Source organism: Colias eurytheme, chromosome 25, assembly GCF_061535395.1.
Source record: "Colias eurytheme isolate Ceu_HAF_F1 chromosome 25, ilColEury1 Martin Lab GWU primary, whole genome shotgun sequence".
Classification (NCBI taxonomy): Eukaryota; Metazoa; Arthropoda; class Insecta; order Lepidoptera; family Pieridae; genus Colias; species Colias eurytheme.
In genome coordinates, this window is record NC_143004.1 from 8,833,411 (window position 1) to 8,849,187 (window position 15,777).

At 38.3% G+C, this 15,777-nt stretch overlaps 1 protein-coding gene across 1 annotated transcript in view; it reads right to left on the bottom strand.

The window, feature by feature from the left end:
- The window catches only part of LRP1 (LDL receptor protein 1), an 85,074-nt gene that overhangs the window by 61,833 nt on the left and 7,464 nt on the right, over positions 1–15,777 (bottom strand). Inside the window, exons 2-10 of the mRNA XM_090116421.1 lie at positions 13,347–13,493; positions 11,378–11,509; positions 11,068–11,214; positions 5,091–5,201; positions 4,767–4,895; positions 1,862–2,045; positions 1,579–1,694; positions 1,200–1,362; positions 153–378 (exon numbers count right to left, since the gene is read on the bottom strand). Coding sequence (XP_089972547.1) covers positions 153–378; positions 1,200–1,362; positions 1,579–1,694; positions 1,862–2,045; positions 4,767–4,895; positions 5,091–5,201; positions 11,068–11,214; positions 11,378–11,509; positions 13,347–13,493 — 1,355 coding nt within the window. The remainder of the gene's footprint in view (positions 1–152; positions 379–1,199; positions 1,363–1,578; positions 1,695–1,861; positions 2,046–4,766; positions 4,896–5,090; positions 5,202–11,067; positions 11,215–11,377; positions 11,510–13,346; positions 13,494–15,777) is intronic.

Consider the following 15,777-nt stretch of genomic DNA (forward strand, 5'->3'; position numbering starts at 1 on the left):
GTGCGTACATTCATCGATGTAGGTTTCGTTCGTTATGTACATTCAAAATTTAAAACTAAATAGTTTCCGTAAAACAATCTAAATAGCAACAAAGGTATAAAACGGTCGTAAGCAATAAAGATATACAAACGAATACATCGCATATCTCGTACCGAGTATCCCTTGCGGAGGGTGAGGCGGCCGGAGCCATCGTAGCGCACGCGCTCCACGCAGTCCAGGTAGGCGTCGGCCCAGTACAGCAGGCGCGCGGCGGGCTCGGCGGCCAGCGCGCCCGGGTACACGAGGCGCCGCGCCGCCACCGTGCGCGCGTCTGCCCCGCCCAGCGCCGCGCCGCGCACCGCCGCCGCCGCCCCGCCCCACACCGTCCAGAACATCAGTCTGCGGACGCAAACACACGCACAATAATACTATTGTAGCAATAAATGACATAATTTAACTAATCTAATTATCTGTGCGGAGCTATGTTTATATTTGCATTTTAATATAATTGGCGACATTAATTCATAAGAATAATGTGTTGTAAAACCACATTTATGCAAATAAGATTATTTTATTTATAGCAGCCGCAGCACGCGAGTGCTCGTGTCGGGGCTCACCCAGCAAGCGGGTCGAGCGCGAAGCCGTGCAGCTTGCTGAGGCCGGCGTCGAGCAGCACGCGGCACAGCGCCAGCGCCGCGTCGCACGCGTACACCGCCTCGCGCGACTCGTCCGCCAGGTACCAGTTGCCCGAGAGCCAGTCGATGGCCAGGTGCGACACCGCTGACAGCACGCGAGTGGTCGTGTCGGGAGGGACTCACCCAGCGAGCGGGTCGAGCGCGAAGCCGTGCAGCTTGCTGAGGCCGGCGTCGAGCAGCACGCGGCACAGCGCCAGCGCCGCGTCGCACGCGTACACCGCCTCGCGCGACTCGTCCGCCAGGTACCAGTTGCCCGAGAGCCAGTCGATGGCCAGGTGCGACACCGCTGACAGCACGCGAGTGGTCGTGTCGGGAGGGACTCACCCAGCGAGCGGGTCGAGCGCGAAGCCGTGCAGCTTGCTGAGGCCGGCGTCGAGCAGCACGCGGCACAGCGCCAGCGCCGCGTCGCACGCGTACACCGCCTCGCGCGACTCGTCCGCCAGGTACCAGTTGCCCGAGAGCCAGTCGATGGCCAGGTGCGACACCGCTGACAGCACGCGAGTGGTCGTGTCGGGAGGGACTCACCCAGCGAGCGGGTCGAGCGCGAAGCCGTGCAGCTTGCTGAGGCCGGCGTCGAGCAGCACGCGGCACAGCGCCAGCGCCGCGTCGCACGCGTACACCGCCTCGCGCGACTCGTCCGCCAGGTACCAGTTGCCCGAGAGCCAGTCGATGGCCAGGTGCGACACCGCTGACCGACAGATACACACGTATGTTAATCTTTACAATTTACACTGTAAGAAATAAAGTAATAAAACACGCAGCGATCAACGATACGTACAATGGATTTCTAAAAACGTGCTAACTCTACAATTGTATAAAGAGAGATTGAGCAGAAATTTTTCCTTTTTGTTATTTTTCTACTCTATGAAACATAATATTATATCCTTCATAAATATGTACTCACATTCGAGGTCCGGAAAGAGATCGGGCGTCGCCAGATGTGTGCGTTTGGAGAAGTCGTCCGCGTCCACACACACGATGCCGCTGCGACTCACGTTGTGGTGGATGTAGCAGATCGATCTAAATGGAAAAGAGTATGGAATAGATAAGAAATATATATACAAATGTGCCGTATATTTATATACCAGTTTAATATGTTTTGCTCATCTCTTTTTTTTATTAAGAGCAAAAGCGACGCAGTATCAAGGAAAAATGTATTGACCATATTACGCGTCGTGTATACTTACCTATTGGTGTAATGTATATCGATCGCTCGCACGTTGAGCGCGGCGAGCGTCTGGTTGCGGGGCGCGGTGTGCGGGGTGTGTGCGGGGTGCGGGGTGTGCGGGGCGGGCGGGGAGGGGGGGAGCCACGCACGCTGCACCTCGCTCTGCGTCACCACCACCAGAGACAGCGGCTCCGATGGCGGGTCTGTAACGATATAAATGTACCCTCTATTTAAAAAAAATTGTTTATTTGCAAGTAAACATGGTATACAAAGGACTTAAAATACATTATTACAGCATGTTTAGCCGTCATTCAACGGCATGCAAATTACTTGAATACATTTTATATGTCACTTTATTTCTTAATTTTATTTTATTATAATCAATTCATTTGTTATTCATTCACATTATTCATCATAATATAATTAATATTTCACAATTCATTCATATACAATATATTCATTACAAAAATTACATTCATTAAATACATTACAAAATCAAAATCAAAATCAAGACGCATAGACTACAAGCCCGCATAGGACAAAAATATGGGTCAAATGAACCACCAGGGGACATATCTAGAACGATAGCAGAGCAAAAAATAATAAGATTCATCACTATGCCGTCACTTGTAAGCTGTCCAACTGAGTGCAGATGAGAATTGAAAAGTACAGGTAGACTCGGTAAATTTTGGTCATATATTTTTGTACGGCATTCTTAACCATCGATAGATCCATTAAAAATAATAAGAAACCGCTCAGTGCCGTACAAAAATGGTGGTCCACCAAGTCGGAATTTTTATTTAATTTCCGAGAGTTACCGGGGGTAAATTTGGTCATTTGACCATGAACGGCATATGTGTCATACTATTGCTATACTGCTTTTAATCCATTATTCCGCAACGCCGTACAAAAATCATGGGGACAAGGGGAAAAAATCGAGAGTTGTAATCCCCTCTCTTTCCCCACTCCAGGGGGTCATTTGACACAACACGAAATAAATTTATTTTTAAAGTATTTTATGCATAGATAATATTTTTTCATGTGCCGTACATTTTCGTTGGTTCAAAGGGGAAAAATCTGAAAAAGAAAAAAATCCATATAACGAAATGTTTGCTTTATATTTTTATAATAAAATATAAATATACATTAATATTAAGAAGCTCGAGGTGGTTAATTATCACCTTGGAAAGTCGGAGTCAGGTGGAATGGACTCCGTTAAATTGATGAACTAATAAAAAAGCTATGAACGAAAAGATGTGAATTATATGCAATCAGTCCATGAATACAGGTAAAGTCACAAGCAAATGCTAGTAATATATACATATTCAAAATGTACAAGTAAAGCGCTTTCAAATGATACCAAACACTGCATATTTATCTTAACTTTATTTTTTTACTCTGTATGTTTTGGCCGCTAGAGGGCGCCACATTAGATTTTGTGAAACCCCATATAGCCTTTAGCTAGCTGGTCGCTGGTTATCCAGTGAACAATTCAGACGCGACGAATGATATGTCATTTGTCGAATTCTGATAAGTAGTTTAGAAGTTACGAGGGAATAGATGAACATACATACATGACCTGTAAACAACCATAACCCTCCTTTTGCTTTGCCGTAGTTGGGTAAAAATATGTTAATGCCATACTGTATCAAATGGCCATAAAGCACCCTTAAAATTGTAGCTTTCGTCGCTTTCATCAGCCTAAAAGATGTGGTCTGCACAAAAATGTACGGCATCGTTTTTTCCTAATTTATCTATGTTAATACTATTTAAAACAACGGATAAAGTGTAGAAAACTATTATATTTCATTAATCTACGATGTTTAAACTTTAACAAAATTTCTGGTTTTGCATTTCTCTATAACTTTTTTTAGAACGGTTTCTTTTGAACGGCAATACTATACAACAATTGAATTTTACAATATCATGTTAAAAAAAAAGTTCCCGTACAGGGTCAAATGACCTTACAGCTCTTTATATCAAGAATTTGATGAAATTAAGATGATTATTGGTATACATTTAAAAGAACAATTATTTTTTGACGGCATTGCTTTTAATAGTACTTTTGAGTGCTAGATAATGTTTTGGAACCGAAGCCGTACTTAGTCAAATGACCCCCTGGAGTGGGGAGAGAGAGGGGATTGCAACTCTCGATTTTTTCCCCTTGTCCCCATGATTTTTGTACGGCGTTGCGGAATAATGGATTAAAAGCAGTATAGCAATAGTATGACACAGATGCCGTACATGGTCAAATGACCAAATTTACCCCCGGTAACTCTCGGAAATTAAATAAAAATTCCGACTTGGTGGACCACCATTTTTGTACGGCACTGAGCGGTTTCTTATTATTTTTAATGGATCTATCGATGGTTAAGAATGCCGTACAAAAATATATGACCAAAATTTACCGAGTCTACCTGTACTTTTCAATTCTCATCTGCACTCAGTTGGACAGCTTACAAGTGACGGCATAGTGATGAATCTTATTATTTTTTGCTCTGCTATCGTTCTAGATATGTCCCCTGGTGGTTCATTTGACCCATATTTTTGTCCTATGCGGGCTTGTAGTCTAGCAAGTAGATAATCTTATTTACGAGTTTAGGTATTCTTTGACACTGTAAAAACATTTCTGTTGAATTATGCCCCCATTCATTCGAAAGCATCGAAATTGTGATAAAAAAATTAAATAAATCTAAAACATTATGATATTATTATCATACAACATTACAAATTCACTATAAAGAATAACACAAAATTTGATGGGAACGCAGGCACATTTATTCGTCCCCTCAAATATATAATTACGTAAATTATGGTTGCAAAATAAAATAAATTGTTGATACTATTGGTATTCAATTATTTCTGAACAATATTTTAAACGCGGGTCGAGTAGTATTTCTTGCACACGCTAACAGTATTTTTACCGTTAATAGCAACACAGGATCGTCGATCATCTTGCAGCGCGTACCCGGCGGCGCACGCGCACGTGAACGAGCCCGCGGTGTTGTGGCATTGTTGCGCGCACGCACCTTCCCACTGACATTCATCACTATCTGCAAACAAAAATTTACATTCAGGTTTTTTTTTTACTTGAAAAAAGGCGTGGTCTATATTCGACTATTCCCTTAAAATTTCGTCCACTTGTTTTTAGTCTGCATTATTGTAAACACTTTTCGTGAATGACCATAGATATCAGTTTTTTACTACATATATGTCACGTAATTTATAAACTATAAATAATAACGTACCAACACACGTGCCGTTCCCGGGCTCGTAGCCGGGCGCGCAGTAGCAGGCGAGCCCCTCGTGCGTCGGCCGGCACGCGCTGCAGCCCAGCGACGCGCACTGAGACTCTGTGACTGGAAACATATTTTACAAGCTGTCGTTACAGATAGTGAAACAAACGTAGTATATTTTTTTATGTACGCATACCAACAGTGTTTAAATAAAACATAGAATAATTAAATTGTTAGTATTTATCCACGATGTATATGTCGTGGCCATATCGTAAATTTGCTCATTTCATGATATGATTGGCCATTTCACGAAATGGTCGCATTTCGTGAAATGGCCAATTTAGTTTGGCCACATCATGATGTGGCTTGAGCAGATCAATGATAAGAAATCGTTTCACGATATGGCCAACTAAACGCGCGGTTTTTTCATGAAATGATCAAAATTATTTGATCATATCTGTTGTTATCTTGTTGGTATAGTCAATAAAAACCCAGGTGCACGTTTTACAAGAAAAACTTTATTAAGATGAAAAATATACGTGTTACACGAGCAATGTCCGCAGAGAAGAGGAAGTACAAAACAAAATGTTGCCATTACATGAAAAGTGACCACAGATTATTGAAGGCGCAAATTTATTACAACACTCCTCCTAAATTAATGCCTTCAGAATGCAACAATTTTACAATTTTACAGAAATTTAACTTTTACTGTTAAAAACAAACACATTATAATTATTACACGGTACACAAAAGTTTACATTTACTGCATAGCTCTCATTTAACGTTTGCTACAATACTCAACAATCTTAACTTCATACAAAACAAATAAAAGAAACAACTTAACATTTTCAAAAAGAAAACTAATAACTTAACACTTGATATTTGTTAGAATTCTAACAGACAGTTTACAGAAACAGTTTTACCTTTTATACACAGAAATACATGAAATTAATAAAAATAAACAAAGTTTACATTGGCTTATACAATATAAATAATCAAGTGTTACTGGTTACAATATTGAATTCCAATTTTGTCTCTCAGATAACTAAATTTTACTTTAGACAGTGGTTTGGTAAAGATATCAGCAAGTTGCTCATCGCTACATACATAGTTTAAATCTATAACTTTACTATAATATTTCTCTTTAATAAAATGAAATTTAATATCTATATGCTTACATCTTTTATGAAAGTTTATGTTTTTTATTACACTTATGGCACTTTGGTTGTCTAAGTTCAAACATACTGATTTTTGATTAAATTCACCTATATCACATAACAATTGCTTAACCCACATAGCCTCTTTGGTCGCAGCGCAGGCTGCCATGAATTCAGCCTCGGTAGTGGAGAGGGCAACTGTCTGCTGCCTTTGAGAAGCCCATGTGACTGCTCCTCCATTCCTCATAAAGACATATCCCGTGACTGAACGTCTAGTGCTGGGGTCGTTTGCATAATCGGCATCACTATAGCCAATGATTGTGTTAGGTTCAGACATTGGAGTGTAACATAGACCGTAATCTTTAGTCTCTTTTAAATATTTAAAGATTTTCTTAACAGCGCTCCAATGGTCTTTGTCATAAGAATTTAAAAAACGGCTTACCAAACTCACAGCATATGAAATGTCAGGTCGGCTTACTGTAGCTAGATGCATCAATGAACCAACCGCCTCTCGATATGGAATGTTCCTTTCATTTTCCCCTTCTCCTTTTTCTAGTTTTAAATGTGGATCAACTGGAATGCTGTTGGGATTACAATTATATAAATTAAATTTGTTTAATAACTTTTCAATATAACTTGACTGATGTATGAAAATATACTTGTCACTTTTCTCTATTTCCATACCCACAAAGTTTCTGAGTGAGCAAGTTTTAATTTCAAATATTGATTGTAAATCATTAATCAACTCCTTTAATGTTGATTCATCTTTTGAAAATAATAATCCATCATCAACATACAGACATAGGTAACATTTTTCTCCATTGATAGTGCCAATATACACACATTGATCAGCTTTACTATTAACTAGTCCAAATTTCTTTAAAACAGTATCAAATTTAGAGTTCCAGCATCTGGAAGCCTGCTTTAAGCCATATAAAGATTTATTAAGCTTACATACCTTGTTTGCATCATAGGTTAAGCCCTCTGGTATGGTCATGTATATGTCTTCTTCAAGCTCACCATACAGGAATGCTGTTTTAACATCTAGCTGTATTATCTGAAGATTCTGTTGGACAGATTCTGAAAGTAAAATACGTATGGAATCATACCTGACTGTCGGAGAGAATGTTTCCTGGTAATCGATACCTTTTGTCTGTGAATATCCTTTGGCACAAAGCCTTGACTTAAATCGTGGACCTGTAGTTTCCTCTTTAATGCGAGATACCCATTTACAACCAATTATTTTCATATCAGGGGTTTTATCCACTAAAGTCCATGTGTTATTTTGTTGATGAGAATAAAGTTCTTCGTTAATTGACTTTATCCATTTAGCAGCATCAACAGAATTAATTGCTTTTTCATAATTATAAGAACTTCATAATCTGGTTGATCTCCATAGCACAGGTAAGAGCTTTCACTTTTATTTTTAATATTTAAACAGATATATTATCATCCGACGAGTCATATTCAATTTCTTCTACATTCTGAGTTTTATTTAAACTTTTATTTGTGGCTGATTCAATAGGCACATAATCTCTTTTCACTGTTGATTCTAAGAATATAGCGTCTCTGCTTTTAATTGATTTTCTTGTATTAGACGCTATAAATCTGTATCCAGTACACATCTCTTCTGGTGTTTTATAAGATAGCGATCTTGTCGGAGAGCGATTAACCAGGTACTCAGCTGTGTACGTTTGGACAACTGTTGGTCTGCGGACAGCTGTAATTGGTCTACGGACAGCTGTTGGTCTACGGACAGCTGTTGGTCTACGGACAGCTGTTGGTCTACGGACAGCTGTTGATCTGCGGACAGCTGTTGGTCTTCGGACAGCTGTTGGTCTACGGACAGCTGTTGATCTGCGGACAGCTGTTGGTCTACGGACAGCTGTTGATCTGCGGACAGCTGTTGATCTACGGACATCTGTTGGTCTTCGGACAGATGTTTGTCTGCGGACAGCTGTTGGTCTACGGACAGCTGTTGATCTTCGGACAGCTGTTGGTCTGCGGACAGCTGTTGATCTACGGACATCTGTTGGTCTTCGGACAGATGTTGGTCTGCGGACAGCTGTTGGTCTACGGACAGCTGTTGATCTTCGGACAGCTGTTGGTCTGCGGACAGCTGTTGATCTACGGACATCTGTTGGTCTTCGGACAGATGTTGGTCTGCGGACATTACTCAGTGCAACACATATATTTTTCATCGTCTGAAAGTTCAACTGACCCATTCTCTGGTGCCACAGGTAAGTATCTTGCTTGATTACATCAGATATGCATGCATAGCCACCAGGCATATTTAGGCGATACATATTATTAATCAAATTTGCTGTAGCTATGATAACATTTTTATTGTTCAGTATAGCACAACCATTCTTATTAAATCTTACTTGGCCACCATTGTTAACAATTTGACTGACAGAAAGCAGGTTTGTAGTGAGTTCAGGTACATATAAAACATTTGTAAATATTATTTCATTTTCATGGCCTCTATCGTTAAAAACACTCAAGCTAATTTTTCCTGAGCTTTGAACAGGTAGTGTTTTGTTGTTTGCAACTTTAATTGATTTAATATTTGAAGTATATTCCTCTATGAATAAGTTTTTATGTTTTGTCATATGTGCAGAAGCGCCAGAATCAATATACCAGTAATCAGAGCACTCAGAAGATGCTATAAATACAGCAGCATATGATGACCTGCTAGTCGGTTTATAAGAAATCTTCCGATCATTATTTACTGTATTTGATTTACACTCAGGACTTTTATGACCATATTTGTTGCATGTATAGCAGCGGGGGCCTTTAGAATTTCTTTTACATTTATTATTAAATCTCTGACTTGAAGCAAAAGCTCTATCACTATTTGATTGTTTGACATCCTGTAATAATTTTGATTTGACGGAGTCTGATGAAATTTTCATGCCTGAACTTTCTATAGCTATAATCATTGGTTTATAAGTTTCAGGTAGACCGGAAAGCAGCATGGTGCCGAGCCACTCATCATCTACTTGAAAACCAATATTTCTTAATTTATGAGCAGTAGTCATAATTTTACTCACGTATTCCTCAACGTTCGGACATCCCTCAAGCGTTGTGTTACATAAGTCACGTAGAAGACCAACTCGCCGTGTCAGCCCGGAGTCATCGAAGACACGAGACAAATTTTCCCAGACTTCTTTCGCAGTTTTAGCTTCTTGTATGTGCACATAATTTACCGGATCAACTAAAAGAATGATTTTTGATCTTGCTTTTGTATCTTTTCTCTTGTCCAATGTCTGATCATCCACAATGCAGTCCCACAGTTCTTCGTGTTGAAGATATGTTTGGACAGCAAAACGCCATGTGGCGTAATTATCGCGGCCTGTTAATTTCTCAATTAATGCCAATGTGTTTGACGACATACTGATATTGTTGTTGAAAGAACTTTACCACGAATCTTTACACTTCAGAACACGTGGCGTGACCGGTACAATTATTGTTACTTTTTCTTCGTAGGTTTTTATACTGATTGACTATATTTTGTTTCGTAGCCTGGGCCCATAACCTGTTGTTATCTTGTTGGTATAGTCAATAAAAACCCAGGTGCACGTTTTACAAGAAAAACTTTATTAAGATGAAAAATATACGTGTTACACGAGCAATGTCCGCAGAGAAGAGGAAGTACAAAACAAAATGTTGCCATTACATGAAAAGTGACCACAGATTATTGAAGGCGCAAATTTATTACAACAATATCGTAAAATAGTTACATTAATCATTGGTAGAGGCGCTGCTAGCTCTATGTTTATGTGATAAGATGACGGCCGCTGGCGAAAATTTAATTATTCGCAGTTAAAAAGTTCATAATTCGTTTAATAACAATATGAAGCAAATCATAGCAAAGAATTTACGACGGTTCGAGTACTATGGAAAATGTGGATATCTTATAGTTATATATTGAAGAAAAAATGCGTCTTAAATAAAATAATTTAAGACGCATTTTTTCTTTTAGGATATATATTTATATATCCTACTATAGTATTATAATTGTTTGTTTTTTAAAAAGCGATCCGCTTCTGGCACTCGCCGGCCGCTACCGCGGCACGCTCGCTTTGCTCGCTCGGCTCGTGCGTTGTTTATCAAAGTCTAACCTAACCTAACCTAAATGTTTTTTATTGCAAAAACGATTCGTTTCTAGCATTCGCCGGCCGCTGCCGCGGCACTAACTTAAATGACATTAAACAAGTTTTTAGAATATTCTGAATTTTTTTGAATATTTTATGGACTCTTTATATTTTATACGATCTGGCCAAATGTGGATGGCCAAATCGTGAAACGTTGACGATTTAACGATCTTATCAAACTATGTTGGCCATTTCATGAAATGCGACCATTCCGTGAAATGATCGATCATATCATGAAATGAGCAAATCTACGATATGGCCACGACATATACACCACTTACAGTTATTTACAAAAACTAAAAAGATATCAATTAATCTAATAATTAATATGAATTTAATATTAATCTAAAAATATTATAAAGACACATTGACAAGAATATGTTGACACAATTTTTGCTCGCAGAAGTTATCTTTACACAAATTTTTTATCAGAAAAATTAGAATGCTTTGAAATTACAAATTTAATATTAAAGGATTAAATGCAAAGATAAATTATACATACGACACCCCCTATAAGAAACAAACATAAAAATAAAAACTAGACATTATTTATCAACATACATATTGCAAAGCATTTTTCTATAAAAAAATATTCAAGACAAAAATGGTTTGCTTATTGCTTGACTATATTATATAAGGTATTATATATTATATAATTGATAGATTTGCACTCACAGTTGTTGCAGATGGCCCACTCGTCGCTGCCGTCGAGGCAGTGCCGCGCGCCGTCGCAGAACTGCGCCACGGGCACGCAGCTGAAGCGGCCCTCCAGCGGCGTGCTGCACCGCGCCCAGTTGCCCCAGCACTTGAAGTCCTTCTCGCCTGGACCGACACACAGTTTTGAAAAGTTAGTAAGCCTCAACATCTTATAATCCTTAGAGAAAATGCTTTCACCACAATGGAATGTTTCGATGCGGCCGTATACAGGCAAAAACCTAATGAATTACACGAGATAAAGAAAGTAGAATCAGTAACTGCATCTTACACATGTAAGGGTCTTCATCGGAGGAGTCGTGCGGGCCGCAGTCGGCGTCGCCGTCGCAGCGCCAGCTGTCCGCCACGCACAGCCCGCTGCGCACGCACCGGAACTGCCCCGCTCCGCACGTCGTATTCCATGCTATATTTTATTATACAGGGTGTAATCGTTAAGTGTGCACAGGCGATTATTCCGTAACTATTGCAGATATCAAAAAACTTTAAACTGATATCGAAAGTACTTAACCTAATGAGTAAAATGGCCATAATAAATTTTTGAAAATAAAACGAGAAATATACAAAAATGTTACATTAAACGCTCCCATACATTTTATTTCCCATACATTTTCTATTCATAGCAGATTACCGAAGTGACGTCCTCATTATGCAATACAATGAGGAGCTCTATTTGCAGTTTCGAAATAAACTTCCCTTCAAATTTGCGAAGTAATTTAAGCAGAAAACCAAAAAAAGAAAGAAAAAGCTAAAATCTTTCATATTAAATGTACTAGGTTGATCCAAAAGTAATGATAATTGGGTATTTCCTGTGTACATAAAAATATAAAATAACTGTTTTTTGCTTGCTCATGTACTCACTGAGTTATCACAAAAAAATCATATCAATAGGCCACGCTTCCAAGTATTTACATTAATTTGAATGTGAACCGTGCGTGCCAGAATTTTTGCCAACAAAAAGAAGAAACAACAATTCGACATTTAGAGGGTGAATTTCTAAATTCTTAATGAGATCAGGATAATTTTTTGGCATGATTTGTGACCATGGACGTTACCCGGGTTCACCATGTTTATGCTGAAACCAAGAAACAATTAATGGCCTGGATGCGAGCTTCCAAAGTGACGATGAAGAAATTCAAAGTGAAAATTAGTGGGATAGATTAAAGCGACAGTTTTTTGGGGCGCCGAAGGAATAATTTTGGTGGAATATTTTAAGAAGGTAGCCACTATGTTGGGCTCTTACTACACAGACCATATTAAAAAATTGCGGTAGGTTAGTAAGGAGAAGAGACATGGCAAACTGCGGGCTTGAATGTTGTTTCACCAAGACCACGCACAAGATCACAAAGCGTCAGTTGCAATGGCTGCCATTCAAAAATCGGCATTCCAAATGCTTGAACACCCACCCTGTTTGTTAAGATCTAGCTCCTAGTGAATTCTATCTCTTTCCTCGGCACAAAAAACACCGTCTTAGCAAAAAATTTTAAGACGATAGCGAAGAGATGGCCGCGTTGAGGGGTTTTTACGGATGAAGTCAAAGTTTTTTTTTCTAAGTTTTGGAAAAAAAATATCGAATTATATTATCTAGTTAGAAGACTATCTAGCGAAATATTTTAACTGTAATGACCTGGTTTAATATTGATTATAATTACTTTTGGATCAACTCATGTACATGGGATAGTCATATCTCATACTAAATGTATGGGAGGGTTTCAAGTGAATTTTTTAGATATTTCTCGTTTTATTTTTAAAAATTTATTATGGCCATTTTACTCATTGGGTTAAGTACTTTCAATATCAGTTAAAAGTTTTTTGATATCTGTAATAGTTACGGAATTATCGCCTGTGCACACTTAACGATTACACCCTGTATATACATTTTTATTTATATTATGTTGTATGATTTTGGTCTTGCAATACATATAATACACAAAAGCAACAAGAAAAGTACATATTTAATTTGAGGCAATCGTGTGAAAATTTTGAATTATTATTTTAGTACTAGCGGTGTCGCGCGGGTTCAAGTATTTCTATAGTTCATGTAACTGTATTAAGTTTCATCCAGATCCGACTAGTACTTTTTTCGAGAAAGAGTACCTAACCAATATCTATATGTAACTACATATATTCTTACAAACTTTCGCTTTTTTTATTTATGATATTAGTAGGATTAAGGATATGGAACCTTGTCTGTTATAAATGATTTGCTTTAACAATTAACAATGAATATGGTGTATTCATACTGCAGTTGAGCTCGTCCGAGGTGTCGGGGCAGTGCGGGCGCCCGTCGCAGCGCCAGGCGGCGGGCACGCAGCGCGACCCGTCCGCGCACGCGAACTGATCTGCGCCGCACGTCACCGCGCTCGCCTCGCCCCCCTCGCCCGGTATCCCTGGAAATTACAAGTAGAAATTCATATCATTTGATAAATCATATTCAATAATTTAATTTGTACTCGTCGTATCTAGACAAAATATTAGAAAAATACTACGTTCTTTGCGGTTCTAATTTGACGATTTAATATAATTATGTATTTTAATTATATTAATTTTAAATTCGAAATTGAAAACATCTTTTGAAATTTATATTATACTAGCATTCCGCCTGCGGCTTCGCCCGCGTTTTCAAAAAAAAACCCGCATAGTTCCCGTTCCCGTGGGATTTCCGGGATAAAACCTAGCCTATGTCACTCAGAAATGATGTAGCTTTCCAACAGTGAAAGAATTTTTCAAATCTGCCAAGTAGTTTCGGAGCCTATTCAATTCATACAAACAAACAAACAAACAAAAAATCAAACCTTTCCTCTTTATAATATTTGTATAGATTTCAGTTTGATATCATAATATTATTTTAACTGCGTCTTCTCACAGCTGCTATTAGCGACGACAAGGATCTTTCACGCTTATCGTAAAGACGGAAGATAAACCAGTTAGTTGTTACATTTATGAGCTTCTAACAGATGTCGACAAATGAGGGAAGTATAATATAATGTTTCATATTTGAATTTCTAAACTAACCTTATGTACGATTACTCATTCAGGGTACCCTTGACGATTAAAAGGCTTCATAATATGACACCATTATAAATTATAATGGAGGAAATTGTTGATTTTAATAAAGTTCTAAAACTAAGATAGGATTCAGCTGTCTACGTCTTCGTTTAGGTGCGATGAATTGTAACTTTGTCGAAAGTTATTACCTATTATATTACCTAATATGTATAACTAATTACTATTAAACATTACACAGTACTTTATCTTTCCGCGGTTTCTAACATTGGTCAACGATTTTAGCGCTCCTGATTACTGAATCGAATAAGTTTTTATTCTCGCAAAGACCCATATTTTTTGTCTTCCTATACCTACATATTATGTAGAGATAAATATATATCACCGTAACTCTACAATCTCTACAAATTTGATAGGATGAGCAAATAGTTTATGATATTAACTTTATTTTGATTAATATTTAAAAAATCACCATGATTTAATAAAAGAAGCGGAAGTGTAAATTGATATTTTTGGTCACTGAAACCTTAAAGGAAACTTATTTCCTAAAAGTCCTTGTCCGGACGCGACCCACTCTCACCGGAGCACTCAAATTACCAAGCAAGCACTAAATAAATTAAATCCAGCTGGCATTTTGTAAATAAACGAAGCTTAAAGCTAATACAAATTAGCGATCTAGAAAAACATGTTATAAAGCATTAAATAAAAAGTATGCATATACAATATTGAAGCCTAAACTCTATATATAACCTGCAGTAATGTCGGATCACTGCTCGCAGTGATTCAAAGAATATGTTCCAATAACTTTATCAAGTACATTGCATTTTGTTAGTTGTACAAGATTATAGAAGTCTCGATGAATTACATGAGATGATAATCAGATACGAGAATGCTATAAGTATACAGTATACTGCTAAAGCTACGTACTCAATACTCATTCTTCACTTCACTTCCACGGTTCCACCTATATGTTAGGCTGGCTATTACCTATTATATTATTATTATAATAGCATATTTCCAACCAACCTAACAATTTTTTTTCTGTTACTTGAGAATTTTATCATTGAAATTTACATTTTTCAATAATTTGGAATTGGAAACGAAATTGTCGCCCTTCATGCTGAGCTTCATATCCGATCCAGTACACGTAGGTGGTGGAACACTACACACGTACACTTCCGATTATATATTACTAGCGGTCCGCCCCGGCTTCGCCCGTGGTACCTACATGTTTAAACTATCCTATCTCTCAAGTTAATGCGTAATGTATTTTGAAACTGTAAGAATAGGTTTGCGAATATATTGAAACATTAACGATGATGACGATGCAGATGCAATGGACGAACGATGTGCGTTAATCAAAAACATTCACATCATAAAAATATGTATCCGATGATCATCAGCGCATGTATACATCTCTCACTTATTACTTTATGTAAGTTTTGTAAGTAATGACCATCGGTATGCATTATTTGGTGTAAGTAGCAATGTCGCGGGCTCAGCGAGATAACCGTTATCTGCAGGGGACAAAGGCGACCGCTCTGATCTTAAGCCACATACTTTTTAACGGACCCTCCCGCACAAAATGGGTTTGTTGCTTATAATATAAAATCGTAAAGAATAAATAAATAGTCTAATAGGTGCAGATACTGTTGGCTCGAGATCGGA